This window comes from Pristiophorus japonicus, chromosome 6 (assembly GCF_044704955.1).
Source record: "Pristiophorus japonicus isolate sPriJap1 chromosome 6, sPriJap1.hap1, whole genome shotgun sequence".
Classification (NCBI taxonomy): domain Eukaryota; kingdom Metazoa; phylum Chordata; class Chondrichthyes; family Pristiophoridae; genus Pristiophorus; species Pristiophorus japonicus.
In genome coordinates, this window is record NC_091982.1 from 193,613,307 (window position 1) to 193,634,326 (window position 21,020).

The following is a 21,020-nucleotide window of genomic DNA, read 5'->3' on the forward strand; positions in this document are numbered from 1 at the left end:
AGTTTCTGATGAGCCGAAGTTTACAGTGGTTGGAGGATGGGGGTGTGGGGTGGGGGGGGGGGGGGTGGTGGGTGCAGCCAGGAGAGAATAGAAATAGTCAAGTGTGGAGGCGATCAAGGCATGGATGAAGGTTTCAGTGGCAGATGGGCTAAGCAGGGGCAGAGGCAGGCAATGTTATGGAGATGGAAGTATGCTGTTTTTGCAATAAAAGTGTATATGGGGCTGGAACCTCAGTTCGGGTTTGAAAAGGATGCTGAGATTGTTAATAGTCTGAGACATTGTCGGAGAGGTGGATGGAATCGGTGACGAGAGTAGAGTTTGTGAACTGGGGTGGAGGACAAATGCACTACATACCTAGCCAATCTAGGCGATGAGCTGACCGAGCTCCCTCCCAGGATGCTGCATAACATTCAATAGAAGCATTGTCTTTGAGGGAGATGAGGTTTCATTGTCAGTTTGGAAAAATCCCAACTGCAACCAGTGCAGAACAAATTGCTCATTTAGGTCTAGATCAGTGGTGGGCAAAATATGGCCCACGGGCCATATCCGGCCCGCCAATTCATTCTATCCAGCCCGCTGGATGGGACAGAAATAGAACGCAAGCCAGAACTCGAGCTGCACTTTCACCTCATGGGTCAGAGACAGACCTGTACTGTTGCCAAGGAAAAAACATAGTAATAGTTCATTCAAATTAATAATTTGCAAAAGCGATTCTACTTGGCCCGATTTTAAAAGGATCCATTCCATGATTCTGGGCCCCGATGGTGGCTGTCTGCACCCAGAATGCACTGCGTACTCGAATATGCCCTATCCATTTTAGAGTGGCGTCATGGCTGCTCATTTCAACAACTATTTTACCGAAGAAAGTGACCGGCACTGCATCTTTCCTCTCCCAGTATCCAGAGTACAACGGTAGGGGAGTTCTCATCTCGCACCAATTGGGACGGCATTAGTAGTCTTTGCAGAGGGATACAAGGATGTCTGAGGTGGGGAATTGATGCCGACACAGGCTCTAAAGAGGGGACAGTTCTATTTCACAGCCAACTGATTTAAAGAGATCATTCTCAACATTTATTTTTGATTCATTTCTAAGCAGTATCGAATACATGTTGTGTATTTAAGATAGCATCTGACTACTATCTGAATTTATGTTTATGCAATGTACCCTCGAAGTTTTTTTGCACATGGTCCCTTTAAATTTGCTGTGCAGCTGGCTGCTATGCAGCCGCGCATGTGCAGTAACTCATCTAGTGGCAGAAACTGGGGAGCGGCTGTACTGGCCCGTGCGACTGTTGTGTGACTGTGCAGCCACATGCCTTCGGGGGAACAATGGTGGGCAGCCCGCAACAGCTCACCAAAACTTGTTAAGTGGCCCTCCAGCCCAAATAATTGCCCACCTCTGGTCTAGATTCTAATTACTCAAGGCAAACGACCTCCTATAATTCTGTAATTCTGATTCTCTGATTTGTGCTCACTGCTAGTGAGGCTGAGCACTGGCAGTGGAACATCAAAAACGTAATCGTTTTACGTACAGTTATTGTATTTTTTTTAAACTATTGGTTTTGATTACAGTTTTGCTCAAGAATGATTCAGTATGTTTATCTTTAGAACATGTTTAATTTTCAAGAGTGTCAGCATATTATTATTCCAGACATAAAGACACAAAATACAGTACTTGGAAAGTGACAATCACCCATAATCATTATCTTGACAAATTATATTTTCCGGTTCCTTTGCAGAGCTAATACAGGCGCAGTGTCGCAAATCCGGAGTTTCAGATTCTGGACTGATCGGTGGCAAGGTTGTCTGGAATCCGTAAAATGTTGCGGAATCCACACCCTCTGAAACTGCCGACCTCGGGTTTTGCCTCGCCCCGCTCATCGCTGGCCCGCCCGAACACTTCCTCCTCACTCGTGAGGCCCGCCCAAACACCTCCTCCTCGGCGGGGCCCGCCCAAACACCTCGTCCTCGGCAGGGCCCGCCCAAACACCTCCTCCTCGGCGGGGCCCGCCCAAACACCTCCTCCTCGGCGGGGCCCGCCCAAACACCTCCTCCTCGGTGGGGCCCGCCCGAACACCTCCTCCTCGGTGGGGCCCGCCCGAACACTTCCTCCTCACTCGTGAGGCCCGCCCAAACACCTCCTTCTCGGCAGGGCCTGCCCAAACACCTCCTCCTCGGCGGGGCCCGCCCGAACACCTCCTCCTCGGTGGGGCCCGCCCGAACACCTCCTCCTCGGTGGGGCCCGCCCGAACACCTCCTCCTCGGTGGGGCCCGCCCCCACCAGGGTTCGGGTGTTTCCAGATTCGTGATGTCAGAAAAATGATTAAAAGTCCGGAAAAGCCTGGAATCTGGAACGGCCTCGGTCCCAAGGGTTCCGGATTCTCAACGCTGCACCTGTATATGTAACAATAAGTATCCAATGGAAGGTGGGTACTACTGGAAACAATCCAGCCTTTTTGTTGTTTTGTAGGAAGATGAGATTTCATAGAGGACTCATCCATCACACTTAGTTAAGAAACCTTTTAGCTAAAATAAACCATCTATCTGGAAAATATTCAAATTGACCTCCCATCACAAAGATAAGATTATCCATTGATCTATGCTCCATGTAAATTAATATGATCATGAAAAAAAATCACCGTGAGACCTAATTAGAATCTATATTTAATATCAGAGAACACCTGCAGAGATCTGAGATCCTGGCAACAAACACGCATCTGTGTATGACCAATTTAAGCCCTTTTTAAGTGACATTAATAAATAACAGACAAATGTAGCTAGTAAATAAGGATAAAATAGAACGGCCTTTCAAAATCTACCGAAAACTTCATTAATAAAAAGTGACAGTGATAACAATACATGGCTGGTCACAACTGACGGTAAAAAATAGGAAACCTAATTGCCGATAAATGTTGAAAGCCATTAATGGGTCCACATTGTGGCGTACACTGCTTTTGTAAGGACAATAGAGACGAGTTAACATCTGCTCATCTAAATAGTGAGTCAATTGCGAAACTGAGGTTTGATCATTCAAATAACATGAGTCAATCTCTAGTGACGTTGCACATCGGGAATCAACCAGCAGGTTTGTGGAGATTTTGGAGTCTGGAACAGGCCACAGAAGGTGCTGAGCTGCAAGCGCAAGGTGGGCAAACGGAAGCTGAGAAAAGTCCAGTAGCATCGAACAACAGAGAGCAATGGAGGCCAAAGGGAAAACATATTTTAGTTGGCTAGCAGTCCCACAGCTGGGCTTTTTAACAAATAGTCAGATTAGTTAGACACCCAATATTGAGTCAGATACCAGATATTGGGCTTCGACCTACCTATTCCGACAGGTTTTGGCAGGCTGGCACGAACCAATTACTAGGCCATGCACTTTTTGCAGTTTCAACATTGTGTTATAATACAGAGCCGGGACCAATATCCCCGCGGGGGGCTTTATTAGTGCTGTTGGGGAGGGTTTAAACTGGCTTGGCAGGGGGATGGGAACCTGAAAATAGATTCAGTAGGAAGGAGAGTAAAGCTGGAAGTAGAAAGCAAAAATAAAGAAAGTGAGTTTGAAGGAGAGAGGAAAGAAGCAGGAAAAAAGGCAAAAAAACAAACTTAAAGGCATTTTGTCTAAATGCATGTAGCATTTGTAACAAAATAGACGAGTTGACAGCACAAACTGAGACAAATGGATATGATCTGATAGCCATTACAGAGACGTAGTTGCAAGATGACCAGGACTGGGAATTGAATTAAATATTTAGGGGTACTTGACAATCCGGAAGGATAGACAGAAAGGAAAAAGAGGTGGGGTAGCTCTACTAATAAAGGATGGAATCACTGCAATAGTAAGAAACGATATTGGCTCAAATAATAAGGGTGTTGAAACAGTTTGGGTGGAGATATGGAACAATAAGGGGAAAAAGTCACTGGTGGACGTAGTATATAGGCCCCCTAACAGTAGCAACTCTGTTGGTCGGAGCATAAACCAGGAAATAGTGGGGGTTTGTAAAAAGGGAACAGAAATAATCATGGGTGATTTTAACTTCCATATTGATTGGACAAATCAAATTGGTCAGGGTAGGCTTGAGGAGGAGTTCATAAAGTGCGTAAGGGACAGGTTCCTTGAGCAGTATGTAACGGAACCAACCAGAGGACAGGCTATCCTAGATCTGGTCCTGTGTAATGAGACAGGATTAATTAATAATTTCAAAGTAAAGGATCCGCTCGGAATGAGTGATCATAGCATGATTGAATTTCAAATTCAGATGGAGGGTGAGAAAGTTGGATCTCTAACCAGCGTACTCAGCTTAAATAAAGGAGACTATGAAAGTATGAGGGCAGAGTTGGGTAAAGTGGACTGGGAAAATAGATTAAAATGTAGGACGGTTGATGAACAGTGGTGTATATTTAAGGAGAAATTTCACAACTCTCAAGAAAAATATATTCCAGTGAGGAGCAAAGGGTGTAAGAGAAAAGATAGCCATCTGTGGCTAACTAAAGAAATAAAAGGATGTTATCTAATTAAAAATAAGGACATACAAAGTGGTAAAACAACTGGGAGGACAGAAGACTGGGAAGCTTTTAAAAGCGAGCAAAGAATGACTAAAAAAAAGATTAAGAAAGGGAAGATAGACTATGAAAGTAAACTCGCACAAAATATAAAAACAGATAGCAAGAGTTTCTATAGGTATATAAAAAGGAAAAGAGTGGCTAAAGTAAATGTTGGTCCCTTAGAGGACGAGATCGGGGAACTAGTAATGGGGAACGTGGCAATGGCAGAAACTCTGAACAAATATTTTGCATTAGTCTTTACACTAACAATATTCCAACAGTGGATAGTCAAGGGGCTGTAGCGGGCAGGAACTTAACACAATCACAATCACTAAGGAGGTGGTACTCAGTAAGATAATGGGACTAAAGGCAGATAAATCCCCTGGACATGATGGCTTGCATCCTAGGGTCTTAAGAGAAGTAGTAGCAGGGATAGTGGATGCATTGGTTGTAATTTACCAAAATTTCCTGGATTCTGGGGAGGTCCCTGCAGATTAGAAAACTGCAAATGTAACGTCCCTATTTAAAAAAGGAGGCAGACAAAAAGCAGGAAACTATAGACCAGTTAGCCTAACATCTGTGGTTGGGAAAATGTTGGAGTCCATTATTAAAGAAGCAGTAGCAGGACATTTGGATAAGCAAAATTCAGTCAGGCAGAGTCAGCATGGATTTATAAAGGGGAAGTCATGTTTGTCAAATTTGCTGGAGTTCTTTGAGGATGAAACGAACAGGTTGAATAAAGGGGAATCAGTGGATGTGGTGTATTTGGACTTCCAGAAGCATTTGACAAGGTGCCATATAAAAGGTGACTGCACAAGATAAAAGTTCACGAGGTTGGGGGAAATAATATTAGCATTGGTAGAGGATTGGCTAACTAACAGAAAACAGAGAGTCGGGATAAATGGTTCATTTTCTGGTTGGCAACCAGTAACGAGTGGGGTGCCGCAGGGTTCAGTGCTGGGACCCCAACTATTTACAATCTATATTAACGACTTGGCAGTAGGGACTGAGTGTAACGTATCCAAGTTTGCTGACAATACAAAGATAGGTGGAAAAGCTATGTGTGAGGAGGACACAAAAAATCTGCAAAAAGACATAGACAGGCTAAGTGAGTGGGCTAAAATTTGGCAGATGGAGTATAATGTTGGAAAGTGTGCGGTCATGCACTTTGGCAGAAAAAAAATCAAAGAGCAAGTTATTATTTAAATGGAGGAAGATTGCAAAGTGCCGCAGTACAGAGGGACCTGGAGGTACTTGTGCATGAAACACAGAAGGATAGTATGCAGGTACAGCAAGTGATCAGGAAGGCCAATGGTATCTTGGCCTTTATTGCAAAGGGGATGGAATATAAAAGCACGGAAGTCTTGCTACAGCTATACAAGGTATTGGTGAGGCCACACTTGGAATACTGCGTGCAGTTTTGGTTTCCATATTTACGAAATTATATATTTGCTTTGGAGGCAGTTCAGAGGAGGTTCACTAGGTTGATTCCGGGGATGAGGGGGTTGACCTATGAGGAAAGGTTGAGTAGGTTGGGCCTCTACTCATTGAAGTTCAGAAGAATGAGAGGTGATCTTATCGAAACGCATAAGATTATGAGGGGGCTTGACAAGGTGGATGCAGAGAGGATGGTTCCACTGATGGGGGAGACTAGAACTAGAGGGCATAATCTTAGAATAAGGGGCCACCCATTTAAAACAGAGATGAGGAGAAATTTCTTCTCTCAGAGGGTTGTAAATCTGTGGAATTTGCTGCCTCAGAGAGCTGTGGAAGCTGGGACATTGAATAAATTTAAAACAGAAATAGACAGTTTCTTGAGCGATAAGGGGATAAGGGGTTATGGGGAGCGTGCGGGGAAATGGAGCTGAGTCCATGATCAGATCAGCCATGGTCTTATTGAATGGCGGAGCAGGCTCGAGGGGCCGTATATCCTGCTCCTATTCCTATTTCTTATATTCTTATTAAGATGTACACAAAAACAGTAACTGATAATGTGTCTGAAGTTTGGACAGCTGAGATCCCAGGAAAGAGATATTTCTGTCACTATTTTGTCTTTATCCCAAATGTATTAAAAAAAATGCATTGCCACTATATAAACTCCAATCTTTCTGACTTTTACAGGGGCCATGTTACACTTATGTGAAGGTATATTAGAAGACAATAAAAACTGTAGTTGCTTCAAAAATAAATGATTTGAGTTTCACACAAGCGTATATTTGAAGGCCTACCAGAGAATATTCAGTATAGCACAAGTCGTGAGTCCTCCAGTGACCGCTCGGCGGAACCACATTACCTTACACAAGAAAAGAAACAGAACATCTTATGTCCTGCAAAATGAAGTATAAAAACACACAGTGCCAATAGAACAAATGTAATACATTTTTAAGTAATAAAAGATCACAATAATTTGTATCCCATGAATACCATTTATGATTATGTCGATCTCACCAATGGGTGATGCCTGAATTCAATCACCCAAATCTTTATCCCAAAGATGTATGCATAATGGTACTATTGGTTTACATCCTGTATGCTAACAATATAATTCCCCAGATCAAAATGCAGTACAAAATGCAATTTTAATGTGAATAAAGAAATACTCATTGTTTATTTATCAAGTCAGCGTATTTCTTTGCTGTTAAATAAGCAAATAGGAAGTTTCTGGTATTTAGAATGTCGATATTTCTTACAATCGTCAGTTTATAATCACAAGTCATATTTTGTGCGATTTTTGGTATTTTTAAGTTCTTTGTTTTAAATTAGTGTCACATTTTCCTGGCTGAGATATCCCACTTTCCATATTATATGACAACCATGGGAACTCATTTAACATGTGATAAATACACAGAAAAGTCATTTTTTCCAAACTGCAACCAAATAATTATTAATGCGCTAGTAATAAAACCGTCTGCTGACTATTATATAACGAATAATCTGTCCAAAAAATAGATTTAAATAAACATAAATCCTACCTGGGATCGGTTCTGTGAAATCTCAGAAAATAACATTGGCATCACATTTACAATGCCTCCTGGAAAAAAAATGAAATGTGTTAAAATATATTGGTTTAATTTATGTATGGTAAGGTATAAAATAGAGGGTCCATTCAGAATCCAGACACATAGATAACCATCGACGCCACAGAATTAATTTAAATTAAGTTTGAAACTAAAACTGTCTACTTATGCAGATAGTTTTATTATCGATACTATCGATTTTCAGTGCCTCCGTCTGACGTAAATGTTGTGGTAGCAGCCTGAAAATGGCATTGGGTTACCTACCGTCATGTTAACGCTTGCACTCTGGACCCTGCCACCATGAGCAGGGTCCTGAGAAGGGTGGAGGGAACACCTGCCTGTCCACACGGATGGCCACTAGTAATATGCAAATCAGGATCCCATGACGTACATAGGACACGACTGCAATTTTACGGTACAAATGGGTGGAACTTGCGCTGCTGATGCTCCGCGCATTTATACTGGCATTGAATGGCCTAACCAGTGGTCCTTAAAGGGAGTCAGCCGATTTTGCCCTCCCCAACCAGTGAGCTGACTCAGAGTGCCAGCTGTGTGTAAATGAGGTCCGGGCCTCTTTCTGGCTCGGGCCTCCTGTTGGTTAGAGGGGGCAGGCGGTGGGTGTACACCATCCAGCAACAGCCCATTGTATGCATAAACCTAAACTCAGCCTGCAGACTCTCAGCAAGATTGGATTTGCATTTTCTTTCTGCAAAATTGTAAGACAGACTGTTTTATCATTTTAATGATGTAATCTGTAAATAGAATTGCTTGCATGAAACTTTCTTTGAACTTAATTAACAAAATTATTTTTTTCTGGGCAATCATTGAAACAAATAAGATGATGTCTGAAAACCTAATTAACACAGTAATACAACTTTAGCATTTTTAATTTTAAAACAATAAAATGTCCATGCTTAATCATTTATTTTGTACAGAATATGCTGGGGCTGAAATTGTCCCTTTCAGTAAGAGCCGTGGCTGCCTGAAAGCGGCAGTAACAAGTCGGTAAGCATTCAATGCTCGGTCGGTGTGGAGGGGCCGCCATTTTGAAAATTGCCCTCGTGGATTTTCCCGGCAGAGAACATCTCTGCTCTGCCTGTGTTTCCACCCTGTCGACCTCTTAACTCACTGGCGGCAACCCTGTTTCCGCCCCGCATGGGAAATAGCCCCGTGGGAGTGGATCAGCCACTGCTCGGTGCCACTGACAGCTTTTCCCAGCGGGAACCTTCTTGTGGCTGGGCGGTGCGTCCGCCCTTAAAGGGGAGGGCGCAATGCCACAGCCGCCATTTTATGTTAATTGTCAGGTCCGTCTAACAGGCAGCCCGGGTGGCCTGGCCGAAACCCTCCCTGGTGACCCAGTGTTTGCTAAAGTGGCTGCAGGGTTCGCAGCGGCCCTCCCCTTTAACTGAGGGGGAGGGATGTTGTGATGCGTCAGTGTGCCATGGAACTCGCGCTGACATCGGACTACTGCCCCCACTTCCACCCCTCTCCCGACACCAACATTGCTCCAACCGGAAACAAGAACCAAAGTGCTGAAAATCAGCGGACTGTCCACCCCATGCATTGGGGAGGAGGGAACACTTTATAATCAGTAGGTGTGCCCTGTTTCAGGTGGAGGTTTTTTTTAAACCATAATTACACATGCTAATCAAAAAATGGCTTGATATTTCTTAGTTTGTGAAACTAAATTAAAATGCTAGTTTTTCTTCACAAGTAACACAGTACGAGCTGGTCTGGACCGAAAGTATGCTTACAGTATGAACTGTAAATCGAATCAAATTAAGACCAAATATCTACTATATATTAACATGTTATAGCAATAATATATTAAAATCTTGGGCCATAAATTGTAGTTTCTCCGGGTGCATGTGCCCGAAGAGGACCCACAAGTTCCGGGTTTAGACGCGCAAAACACATGGGCCGAAAGCCGGCACTTGTGAACTGTCAAATTGTCTTTTGACAGATCCAACATCTACGAAAGTAAAAGGCCCCCGCAGGTGGAGATTTGGGTTATTTGCCCAACTCTTGCCCAGCGAATGTCCTTACAACTCTTACATTATTGTCGGGACTGTAAATCCAAGTCCAAGTGCCTTTACATGTTTTAATTTCAGTTTACTTATATTTGAGTTCAATTGAACAATTTAGTTGAATTTTGAATCAGTGTCTAATTAAGTCTACTTATCATCAATGTTATTTTGACATTAGAATGGTCTCCAATTATTTCTGTTCATCCTCTGTGCTGTGTCACCAGTTCTAACAGTAGACAACAGCCACTCAATAATGCACTGAAGTATCTGCCTAGATTACATACTCAATCTCTAGAGGGCACAACCTTCTGATTCAAAGGCAAGAATGCTACCACTGAGCCAAGGCTGGCACATAGGGATATGGTGCTTGAGTTGCTTCTGGGTGAGGGATTGGAAGAGGCATGAGCTTTTTCTGTGTATGGCATGTGAGATTTTACTTCTGATTAGTGGAGAATGAGTTACTGCTCATGGGGGTGGGGTCAAAACATAGACTCACAGAAAAATAGGTGCAGGAGTAGGCCATTCGGCCCTTCGAGCCTGCACCGCCATTCAATAAGATCATGGCTGATCATTCCTTCAGTACCCCTTTCTTGCTTTCTCTCCATACCCCTTGATCCCCTTAACCATAAGGGTCATATCTAACTCCCTCTTTGGATATATCCAATGAACTGGCATCAACAACTCTCTGCGGCAGGGAATTCCACAGGTTAGCGACTCTCTGGGTGAAGAAGTTTCTCCTCATCTCAGTCCTAAATGGCCTACCCCTTATCCAAAGACTATGTCCCCTGGCTCTGGACTTCCCCAACATCGGGAACATTCTTCCTGCATCTAACCTGTCCAGTCCCGTCAGAATCTTATATGTTTCTATGAGATCTCCTCTCATCCTTCTAAACTCCAGTGAATAAAGGCCCAGTTGATCTAGTCTCTCCTCAAACTTGTTCTTGCATGGAAAGGGGCAATAGCGAGTTTGTATTCATGGCGAGGTGAGGGGCAGGGGAGGGAAGGACAAGTGTCCTCACTGGTGGAAGTTGACTTTTCCTTTGTTGTCGGGTATAGCAAGGGCAACTTTGTCCTCAGTGAACACATGAAGGAGGCCAGGCTTGTCTTCACTGGCGGGGGGTGGGGGGGCTGCAAAACCATTTGGTCCGCTGTAGGGGGTATGGAAGACTGTATTTTCCCTCGATGGAGAGGGGAACGATGTTTCAATTTCGGAGCAGAATTACTATCCAGAAATCTGTTCAGTGGCGCGTGGGGAGTTGCTGACAGCATTTTTATTAGTGAGGGGATTCTGTTTAGCGAGGCATTATTTGGACTTCTCAAGGGTGATGGTTGTGTACTAATTCCATTCAGTGGAACGGGGGGGGGGGGGGGGGGGCAACATTTTGCTCAGTGGAGAGGATGGATTTTAGCTCACTGGATGGTGTTGCCTGTAGTCTATTTGTTGTGGAGTGTGGAAGGGTTGGTATGTTTACTTCTGCTCAATGATCGAAGGTGGACAGCTATATTTCTGCTCAGTTGGAAAGCGACTGAATTTCTGCTTGTGGTGGTGGGGTGATCCATACTTTCTGCTCAGTGGAAGGGGTGATTTCTGCTTATTCCAGAGTTTCAGGCTTTCTGCTTATTGTGGCTTTTGTGCCATGCATTCTTATCATAGTGGTGTTTCTCAAGGGAGGCGTGGGGATCTCATACACTCTGTTCAATAGGGGTGAGGATACCCTGATTTATGTTCTGCTGGTGCAATGTTTTCTGATCAGTTAGACGTGGGAGACAGCTGTTTGTTACATGGGTCCAGGTTTTCAACATACCATGATTGCTTCTCCTCACGAACATCGATTTCACTGGAGTGATTATAGGTGGACAATCTGCTCTGGTGTTCTGGTGAAGGTGAGCTTCCCTTATTGATTAGTTCCCCATCATTTTAATGATACTAAGATGGCGCTCACTGAACTGTTTCTTGTCTGCAATCAAGATTCACAATTTCAAAGCACAAACAAATCTTCAACACTGGTTCAGTCTTCTGTTGTGCTGAATTAGTTCAGATGATGCTTCCTTATTTATGTTTTCTTTACTACTGTGCCAGTGCATTGCTTTTGCCAGTCCAAGTCCTCATCTGAAAAGTTGAAAAGCTTTTTGTTTTGGAGAATTACAATTCTGTTTGTTCTGATTACCACTTTTTGTGTTTGGAGGTTCTGTTAACATGTGATGTGTTTGTTTGGCCTATTTCTATGATGGTAGAAGTGCAATTATTTTTAGATGAACTGACTTGGAGGTGACTAAGAGGATATGTTGAGCAAGTTGGCATCCCACTATTTGCAATCTGTCACCTAACATTATATTTCCATTACCATCTACTCAGTACCTACACCAGCATCTTGAGACCACTTGCCAGTTTTAATATACAATAGCCGGATGATCTCCCGTGACATTGCACTCAAAGGAATGAAAATCCAACAGGTTCTATAACGGGTGGACAAAATGAAATTTAACCGATCTAATAATCCTCCCTAAACCCCTCTGCTCACCACCTCCCTCTCCTGCCTTAAAACCCACCTGCTTCACCAAACTTTGGTCACCCCTCCTGATATCTTTGGCTTGGTGTCCATTTTTCAGGGCCTCTGTGAGGGACCTTGGAATTGATTTTCTATGTTAAAGGAGCTACATAATCATAAGTTGTTATGTAAAGTTTGATTTGATTTTGTTTATAGGTAAGTAGCAAAATTTAGGGCAATTAGAAAGGAGAGTAAAGTTGATTAAAGCATAAGTGTTCCACTAGCGTACATAATGAGGAGTTGGAAGACGCAAAACTTAACGAACCAGTGGCACGATGGTGCAATTACAGCATGACATATATATAGGCAGTTGATATTATAAATGTGGATATAGGAATTATAATGGCAAAAGGTGACACTGACATGACAACAGGAAGTAAGGTTTTGTGGATGGGAAGCGCAGGCAGACATATTGGGCCTAAAATTGCTGTCGGAGGCTTCCCGCGGGCGGATGCCCCCGACCTAAATTTTTTTCACAAAAGTACCTGGTGGTCCCAAAGGATCGAACACGTCCGGTCCGAGGCCCAGATGCACAGCCTAGCGCAGGGGCCCATGTATCCCAGGAAAGTAAGTGCATCCTGGGATCACATGGGCCTGAACCACCAATCACAATGTAATAATGTCATTGATAAAAATGGTGAGTTCCGTTTGTCTGAGCTCCCATTACTATCAATGAGAATACCCCCCCCAAAACACAAACACAATAAAAAAAAACTCACATATTTAAAATTAATTGAAATTGAATTAAATTAAATGTTTTCAGGAAAAAAACATTTTTTTGAAAATATTTTAAAAATGTTTTAATAGAAACATAGAAAATAGGTGCAGGAGTAGGCCATTCGGCCCTTCGAGCCTGCACCAACATTCAACAAGATCATGGCTGATCATTCCCTCAGTACCCGGTTCCTGCTTTCTCTCCATACCCCTTGATCCCTTTAGCCGTAAGGGCCATATCTAACTCCCTCTTGAATATATCCAATGAACTGGCATCAACAACTCTCTGCGGCAGGGAATTCCACAGGTTAATAACTCTCTGAGTGAAGAACTTTCTCCTCATCTCAGTCCTAAATGGCCTACCCCTCATCCTAAGACTGTGTCCCCTGGTTCTGGACTTCCCCAACATCGGGAACATTCTTCCCGCATCTAACCTGTCCAGTCACGTCAGAATCTTATGTTTCTATGAGATCCCCTTTCAACCTTCTAAACTCCAGTGTATAAAGGCCCAGTTGATCCAGTCACTCCTCATATGTCAGACCAGCCATCCTGGGAATCAGTCTGGTGAACCTTCGCTGCACTCCCTCAATAGCAAGAACATCCTTCCTCAGATTAGGAGACCAAAACTGAACACAATATTCCAGGTGAGGCCTCAGCAAAGCCCTGTACAACTGCAGCAAGACCTCCCTGCTCCTATACTCAAATCCCCTAGCTATGAAGACCAACATACTATTTGCCTTCTTCACCGCCTGCTGTACCTGCATGCCAACTTTCAATGACTGATGAACCATGACACCCAGGTCTCATTGCACCTCCCCTTTTCCTAGTCTGCCGCCATTCAGATAATATTCTGCCTTCGTGTTTTTGCCCCCAAAGTGGATAACCTCACATTTATCCACATTATACTGCATCTGCCATGCATTTGCCCACTCACCTAACCTGTCCAAGTCACCCTGCAGCCTCTGAGCATCCTCCTCACAGTACTCACACCACCACTGAGTTTAATGTCATCTGCAAATTTGGAGATACTACACTCAATTCCTTCATCTAAATTATTGATGTATATAGTAAATAGCTGGGGTCCCAGTACTGAGCCGTGTGGCACTCCACTAGTCACTGCCTGCCATTCTGAAAAGGACCCGTTTATCCCGACTCTCTGCTTCCTGTCTGCCAACCAGTTCTCTATCCATGTCTGTACATTACCCCCTATACCATGTGCTTTGATTTTGCACACCAATCTCTTGTGTGAGACCTTGTCAAAAGCCTTTTGAAAGTCTAAATACACCACATCCACTGGTTCTCCCTTGTCCACTCTACTAGTTACATCCTCAAAAAATTCCAGAAGATTTGTCAAGCATGATTTCCCTTCATAAATCCATGCTGACTTGGACCGATCCTGTCACTGCTTTCCAAATGTGCTGCTATTTCATCCTTAATAATTGATTCCAACATTTTCCCCACTACTGAAAGGGTTAAAAATAAACTTACCTTAATGGACATGGTTTTTTAATATTAAAATTAATGCTAAAATTTAATTTTTCTATCTTTTAAAACTCTTACTCTGGGAAAGGCAGGTGACTTTTGGGCTGAGATTTTGCTGACGTCAGCAGGTACATTGCGGACAATGTCGGTGACAAGTCCCGACCCTGCTCCTGGCTCCATCCGGCACTGTGAAATTAATTTCCCTTGATTGGGCTTGTTAAGCCTGCCCACCGCATTTCCCGGCCAATTAGTGGAAGCGGGTCTGGTGATGTCATTTCATGACGCATCATCAGCCTGTTTCCTAAAAGGGACCATGTCCAAATTTATTTTGACAGTTGTGCTGTCAGTGTTCTCCAGCACTGAGCTGCTGCAAACACTGCACAAAGGCACAGGGCTGCACCCAGGCTCTCCCTTGACTCCCTCCATATGCAGAGAGGTGCTCTTCCCTTCCCAATACGGAAGAGACATCTGCAGGAGATCAACACAGCCAGATTGCACAGGAGGGGGCACATGCAGAGATGTGGTCAGGAGGACCTCGATGCAGTTCTGCAAACGTTTCAATGATCTCAGCAGATCATGAAACATTAGTACAAAGCCACATTCAACCTCATCCTGCTGTACCTCTCATCACATCCCCATCACTTTGCTTTCCCTACCCTACTCCTGCACATGCTTACACCAACTTACCTTGCACCTCCACCCATCACTCTCTATCTGTATTATCACATCCCCATCTCACACTCATCCCAGTGCAATCATACCAACTAACAACACACAAGGGTAGCAACTTGGGTGTCTTATCCAATATTCATGTAATGTTTCTGTTAACGTGGTGTCAAACATTGAAACCTTTATCTTCAACACTTTGTGTTCTTGGACAGATTTATGTGCACCTTTGGAAATGGCTTAGTGAGTTGCAGTGAATAGTGAGACATAACTAAATTAAATAGTGCGACACAACATAAATCCATTATTAAAGAAGCAGTAGCCGAACATTTGGAAAAGCAAAATTCGGTCAGGCAGAGTCAGCATGGATTTATGAAGGGGAAGTCATGTTTGACAAATTTGCTGGAATTCTTTGAGGATGTAACGAACAGGATGGATAAAGGGGAACCAGTGGATGGTGGTGTATTTGGACTTCCAGAAGGCATTTGACATGGAACCACATAAAAGGTTACTGCACAAGATAAAAGTTCACTGGGTTGGCGGTAATATATTAGCATGGATAGAGGAGTAGCTAACTAACAGAAAACAGAGAGTCAGGATAAATGGCGCATTCTCTGGTTGGCAACCAGTAACTACTGGGGTGCTGCAGGGATCAGTGCTGGGACCCCAATTATTTACAATCTATATTAACGACTTGGAAGAAGGGACTGTGTGTAACGTAGCCAAGTTTGATGACGATACAAAGATGGAAGGAAAAACAATGTGTGAGGAGGACACAACAAATCTGCAAAAGTACATAGACAGGCTAAGTGAGTGGGCAAAAATTTGGCAGATGGAGTATAATGTTGGAAAGTGTGAGGTCATGCACTTTGGCAGAAAAAAATCAAAGAGCAAGTTATTATTTAAATGGAGAAAGATTGCAAAGTGCTGCAGTACAGCGGGACCTGGAGGTACTTGTGCATGAAACACAAAAGGATAGTATGCAGGTACAGCAAGTGATCAGGAAGGGCAATGGAATCTTGGCCTTTATTGCAAAGGGGATGGAGTAGAAAAGCAGGGAAGTCTTGCTACAGCTATACAGGGTATTGGTGAGGTCACACCTGGAATACTGCGTGCAGTTTTGGTTTCCATATTTACGAAAGGATATACAGGCAACTCTCGGTTATCTGCACACGGATGCAACGGGAAACCGTTGTAACGGCATTTAAAATTCCATGTGTGTGACATCACTTTGAAACTCTGATGTTCCTTTTGAATGTTGCCCGTTGAGCCTTGCTTTTAAGCGCTCTGCCTCGCCTCAGCTCCCGCTGCTGCTCCCACGCAGTTCCATTGCCTCTGTCGAACCTGTACTTGCCGCGCTGCTTTTAAGCACTCTGCTTTGCCTCAGCTCCCGCTGCTGCTCGCACACAGGTCCACTGCCTCTCATAATTCATTAAAATGCCATGAACAGTTACAGGAAGTAATCAACAAGCCTAATTGTCTTTAGATCTAGAGGACTAGAATTCAAGGATTAGAAGATATGCTACAGTTATTGGTTAGAGCACACCTGCAGTACTGTAAGCATTAACTGTAATGTCAACTCGCTCTAACAGAAATCATTTACCCGGCATAGCCCAATCCCCGAGGGATTCGGATAATGGAGACTTGCCTGTACTTGCTTTGGAGGCAGTTCAGAGAAGGTTCACTAGATTGATTCCGGAGATGAGAGGGTTGACTTATGAGGAAAGGTTAAGTAGGTTGGGCCTCTACTCATTGGAATTCAGAAGAATGAGAGGTGATTTTATCGAAACATATTAAGATTATGAGGGGGCTTGACAAGGTGGATGCAGAGAGGATGTTTCCACTGATGGGGAAGTCTAGAACTAGAGGGCATGATCTTAGAATAAGGGGCCGCCCACTTAAAACTGAGATGAGGAGAAATCTCTTCTCTAAGGGGATGTAAATCTGTGGAATTTGCTGCCTTAGAGGGCTGTGGAAGCTGAGACATTGAATAAATTTAAGACAGAAATAGACAGTTTCTTAAACGATAAGGGGTTATGGGGAGCGGGCGGGGAAGTGGAGCTGAGTCCATGATCAAATCAGCCATGATCTTACTGAATGGCGGAGCAGGCTCGAGGGGCTGTATGGCCTACTCCTGTTCCCATTTCTTATGTTCTTATAACGATACCCCTGCAAATTGTCCAAAAGAAAAGGAATGCCTTAGGCACTGTAAGAATGCTATATGGTGTTGGTGTGGTTATGGTGCCAACCTGGCGCATCATGTGGCAGCCTGGGTGTACAGTGTCAAGTGAAGTGAATCTGGCCATGTTGAAGCCATCCCTGGCCTCCCTGGCAGTAATGTGCTCAGGTGCTGATGGCTTCTGTCCTGTGCTGCATCAGTTAATTGCAGAGAAGATTAGTGTTGTTGTTGGTGCTGTTGGTCATGGTGGGATTCTGAGGACCAAGGTGAGAGGGTATAATGTGCACCCATGCTGATGGAAGAGATAACAGAAGCGATCTGTCAATGGTGATAGAGGTAATGCGGACAGGCTGGGCGGATACTCGTGTAAAGATTTGCAACATGCTGAATCTATTGTAGAAATGCAGTGAGGAAGAGCTTGTGGCTGAGGGAAGATATCCCTGGAAGGTGGGAGCTTTTACTGTACATTTGAAGCTGTCAACTCATCAGCTGTTTCAATGGCCACTGAACTCCCGCCTCAGCTTGACTGATGTGGTCCGCGACTAATGCACACCCCGTGTTCAAATGCAAAAGGTACGCTGAAAATCATTAAGTGGCTCTAAACAAGCCACTAATTACCTGAATAGCTGACAGATCAGACATCAAGAAAGGCGCGTGGGAGTGAGTTGACAGTGGGTTTCAGACCCTTTGTCAAAAATATCAAATTTCCCACCCGTCCAGCAACCCCCACTCGCTGACCCCCCAGAAAATTCCGGTTTGGTGTCAGTTCAAAACTAACATACTGCAGCAAAAATTTTAACCCCTGGGCTTCAGTTTAATAGTACCAGCCAACTTCCCAGCTGTTCCAGTCAATCGGAGATGTTTGGGCTATGCCTTGTTTGAGGTGATCACCACCTGGCACTTATGTGGCGCAAATGTTATCTGACACTTGTCAGCCCAAGTCAGGATGGTATCCAGCTCCTGCTCTAGGTTGGCAAGGGCTGCTTCATTATTAGAGAAGTTGTGAATGGAGCCGAACATCAGAATTGTCAACGAACAACCTGAATTCTAAACTTCAGAAGGAGGGAGGGTCATTGATGATGCAGCTGAAGATCGTTGGGTTGAGGATGCTTCTCTGCAGAACTCGTGCAGAGCTGACCTGTGACAACCACGACCATCTTCCAACTCGAGACCGGAGGAAGTGGACCCGAGCGGGATTAGCGCAGCAGCGGGAGGTTAATAAAGAGTGCGGAGAGTGCAGGCCTGAGACTGGAGGCAGCGGGCCTGAGTGACAGCAGAGCGGCAGCGACTCAACAGAGGCAAAATTCGAAAGAATGATGTCAGAGTAAAAAAGTGGTGTTGGCACAAGGGAAGGAGCTGATTGGTGAGTAGTTGGTAAGTTTTTTTTTTAAGGTTTAAGTTATTTTTTTTAAGTTAGTTTTTTAGTCTATTAAATAGAGGCATGGCAGGGCAGCTCTGTCCCGTGGAATGCACATTCTGTGCCATGTGGGAATTTCTGGATTCTTCTTGTGGCCTGGACGACCACATGTGCAGCAAGTGTCGCCAGCTACGGCAGCTCGAGGTCCATGTTTCGGAGCTTGAGCGGCAGTTAGAGTCACTGCAGTGCATCCACGAGGCTGAGAGATTCGTGGATAGCATGTTTCTAGAGGTGATCAGCCCGCAGCTTAAGAGTGCGCTGGCAGAGAGGGAATGGGTGACCACCAGACAGAAGAGGACCAGACAGGTAGTGCAAGAGTCCCCTGAGCGCATCTCACTCTCCAACTGTTATTCTGTTCTGAGTACTGGTGGGGGCGATGGTTCCTCTGGGGAGTGCAACCAGAGCCAAGTCCACGGCACCACGGGTGGCTCAGCTGCATGCAGGGTGTGGGGGCGAGGGGAGGAAGGAAGAGTGGAAGAGCAATAGTGGTAGGGAATTAGATAGTTAGGGGAGCACACAGGCGTTTATGCAGCCACAGACGTGACTCCAGGATGGTATGTTGCCTCCCTGGTGCCAGGGACAAGGATGTCACTGAGCGTCTGCGGGACATTCTGAGGGGAGAGCGCGAACAGTCAGAGGATGTGGTCCATATCAGCACCAATGCCATCGGTAGAAAGAGGGATGAGGTCCTGTCGGCAGATAATATGGAGCTCGGAGAGAGATTAAAAAAACAGGACCTCAAAGTTAGTAATCTCCGGATTACTCCCGGTGCCACATGCTCGTGAGTATAGAAATAGGATAGAGCAGATGAATATGTGGCTGGAGAAGTGATGCAGGAGGGAGGGCTTTAGATTCCTGAGGCATTGAGACCGTTTCTGGGGTAGGTGGGACCTGGACAAGCGGGACGGGTTGCACCTCAACAGAGCCAGGACTAATATCCTCGCCAGCAGGGGGGAGGAGGGTTGCAAGTGTGTTGGGGAGGGTTTAAACTAGCTTGGCAGGGGGATGGAAACCTGAGAGTGGTTTCAGAAGCGAAAGAAGCATAGCTGGAATTGGAAAGCAGAAAATTTAGAAAGTGAATTTGGAAGGCAGAAAAAACCAAGGCTAGAAAATAGACAATAAGGGAGTTTTGCAGTGCTAAATAGTATCTACTTCAATGCAAAGAGTCGAGGGAATAAGGCAAATGAGCTGAGAGCACAGATTGACATTTGGGAGTATGATATTATAGCTGTTACTGAGACATGGCTGAAAGAAGGGCAGGTATGACAACGCAACATTCCTGGTTACAGGGTTTTCAGACGGTCTGCACCTGGGCAGGACCGGAACCAATGTCCTAAGGGGAGTGTTTGCTAGTGTTGTTGGGAAGGAGTTAAATTAATACGGCAGGGGGATTGGGAACCTATGCAGGGAGACAGAGGGAAATAGAATGGGGGCAGAAGCAAAAGATAGAAAGAAGAAAAGTAAAAGTGGAAGAGAAACCGAAGGCAAAAAGCAAAAAGAGCCACATTACAGCAAAATTCTAAAGGGGCAAAGTGTGTTAGAAAGATAAGCCTGAAGGCTCTGTGCCTTAATGCGAGGAGTATTCGGAATAAGGTGGACGAATTAACTGCACAGATAGCAGTTAACGGGTATGATGTAATTGGCATCACGGAGACATGGCTCCAGGATGACCAAGGCTGGGAACTCAACATCCATGGGTATTCAACATTTAGGAAGGATAGACAGAAAGAAAAAGGAGGCGGGGTGGCATTGCTGGTTAAATAGGAAATTAATGCAATAATAAGAAAGGACATCAGCTTGGATGATGTGGAATCGGTATGGGTGGAGTTGCGGAACACCAAGGGGCAGAAAACGCTAGTGGGAGTTGTGTACCGACCAAACAGTAGTAGTAAGGTTGGGGACAGCATCAAACAAGAAATAATGGATGCATGCAATAAAGGTACGGCAGTTATCATGGGTGACTTTAAACTACATATTGATTGGACTAACCAAATTGGTAGCAATGCGGTGGAGGAGGATTTTCTGGAGTGTTTTAGGGATGGTTTTCCAGACCAATATGTCGAGGAACCAACCAGGGAGCTGGCCATCCTAGACTGGGTGATGTGTAATGAGAAAGGACTAATTAGCAATCTTCTTGTGTGAGACCCCTTGGGGAAGAGTGACCATAACATGGTAGAATTCTTTATTAGGATGGAGAGTGACACAGTTAATTCAGAAACTAGGGTCCTGAACTTAAGGAAAGGTAACTTCAATGGTTTGAAGCGTGAATTGGCTAGAGTAGACTGGCAAATGATACTTAAAGGGTTGACGGTGGATAGGCAATGGCAAACATTTAAAGATCACATGGATGAACATCAGCAATTGTACATCCCTGTCTGGAGTAAAAATAAAACGGGGAAGGTGGCTCAACCGTGGCTAACAAGGGAA

General features: G+C 44.4%; 1 protein-coding gene across 1 annotated transcript in view; it reads right to left on the reverse strand.

Moving 5' to 3' along the window:
* LOC139265339 (uncharacterized) overlaps positions 1–21,020 on the reverse strand; it is a 514,006-nt gene that overhangs the window by 208,178 nt on the left and 284,808 nt on the right. The window contains exons 10-11 of the mRNA XM_070882307.1: positions 7,515–7,573; positions 6,771–6,835 (exon numbers count right to left, since the gene is read on the reverse strand). Coding sequence (XP_070738408.1) covers positions 6,771–6,835; positions 7,515–7,573 — 124 coding nt within the window. The remainder of the gene's footprint in view (positions 1–6,770; positions 6,836–7,514; positions 7,574–21,020) is intronic.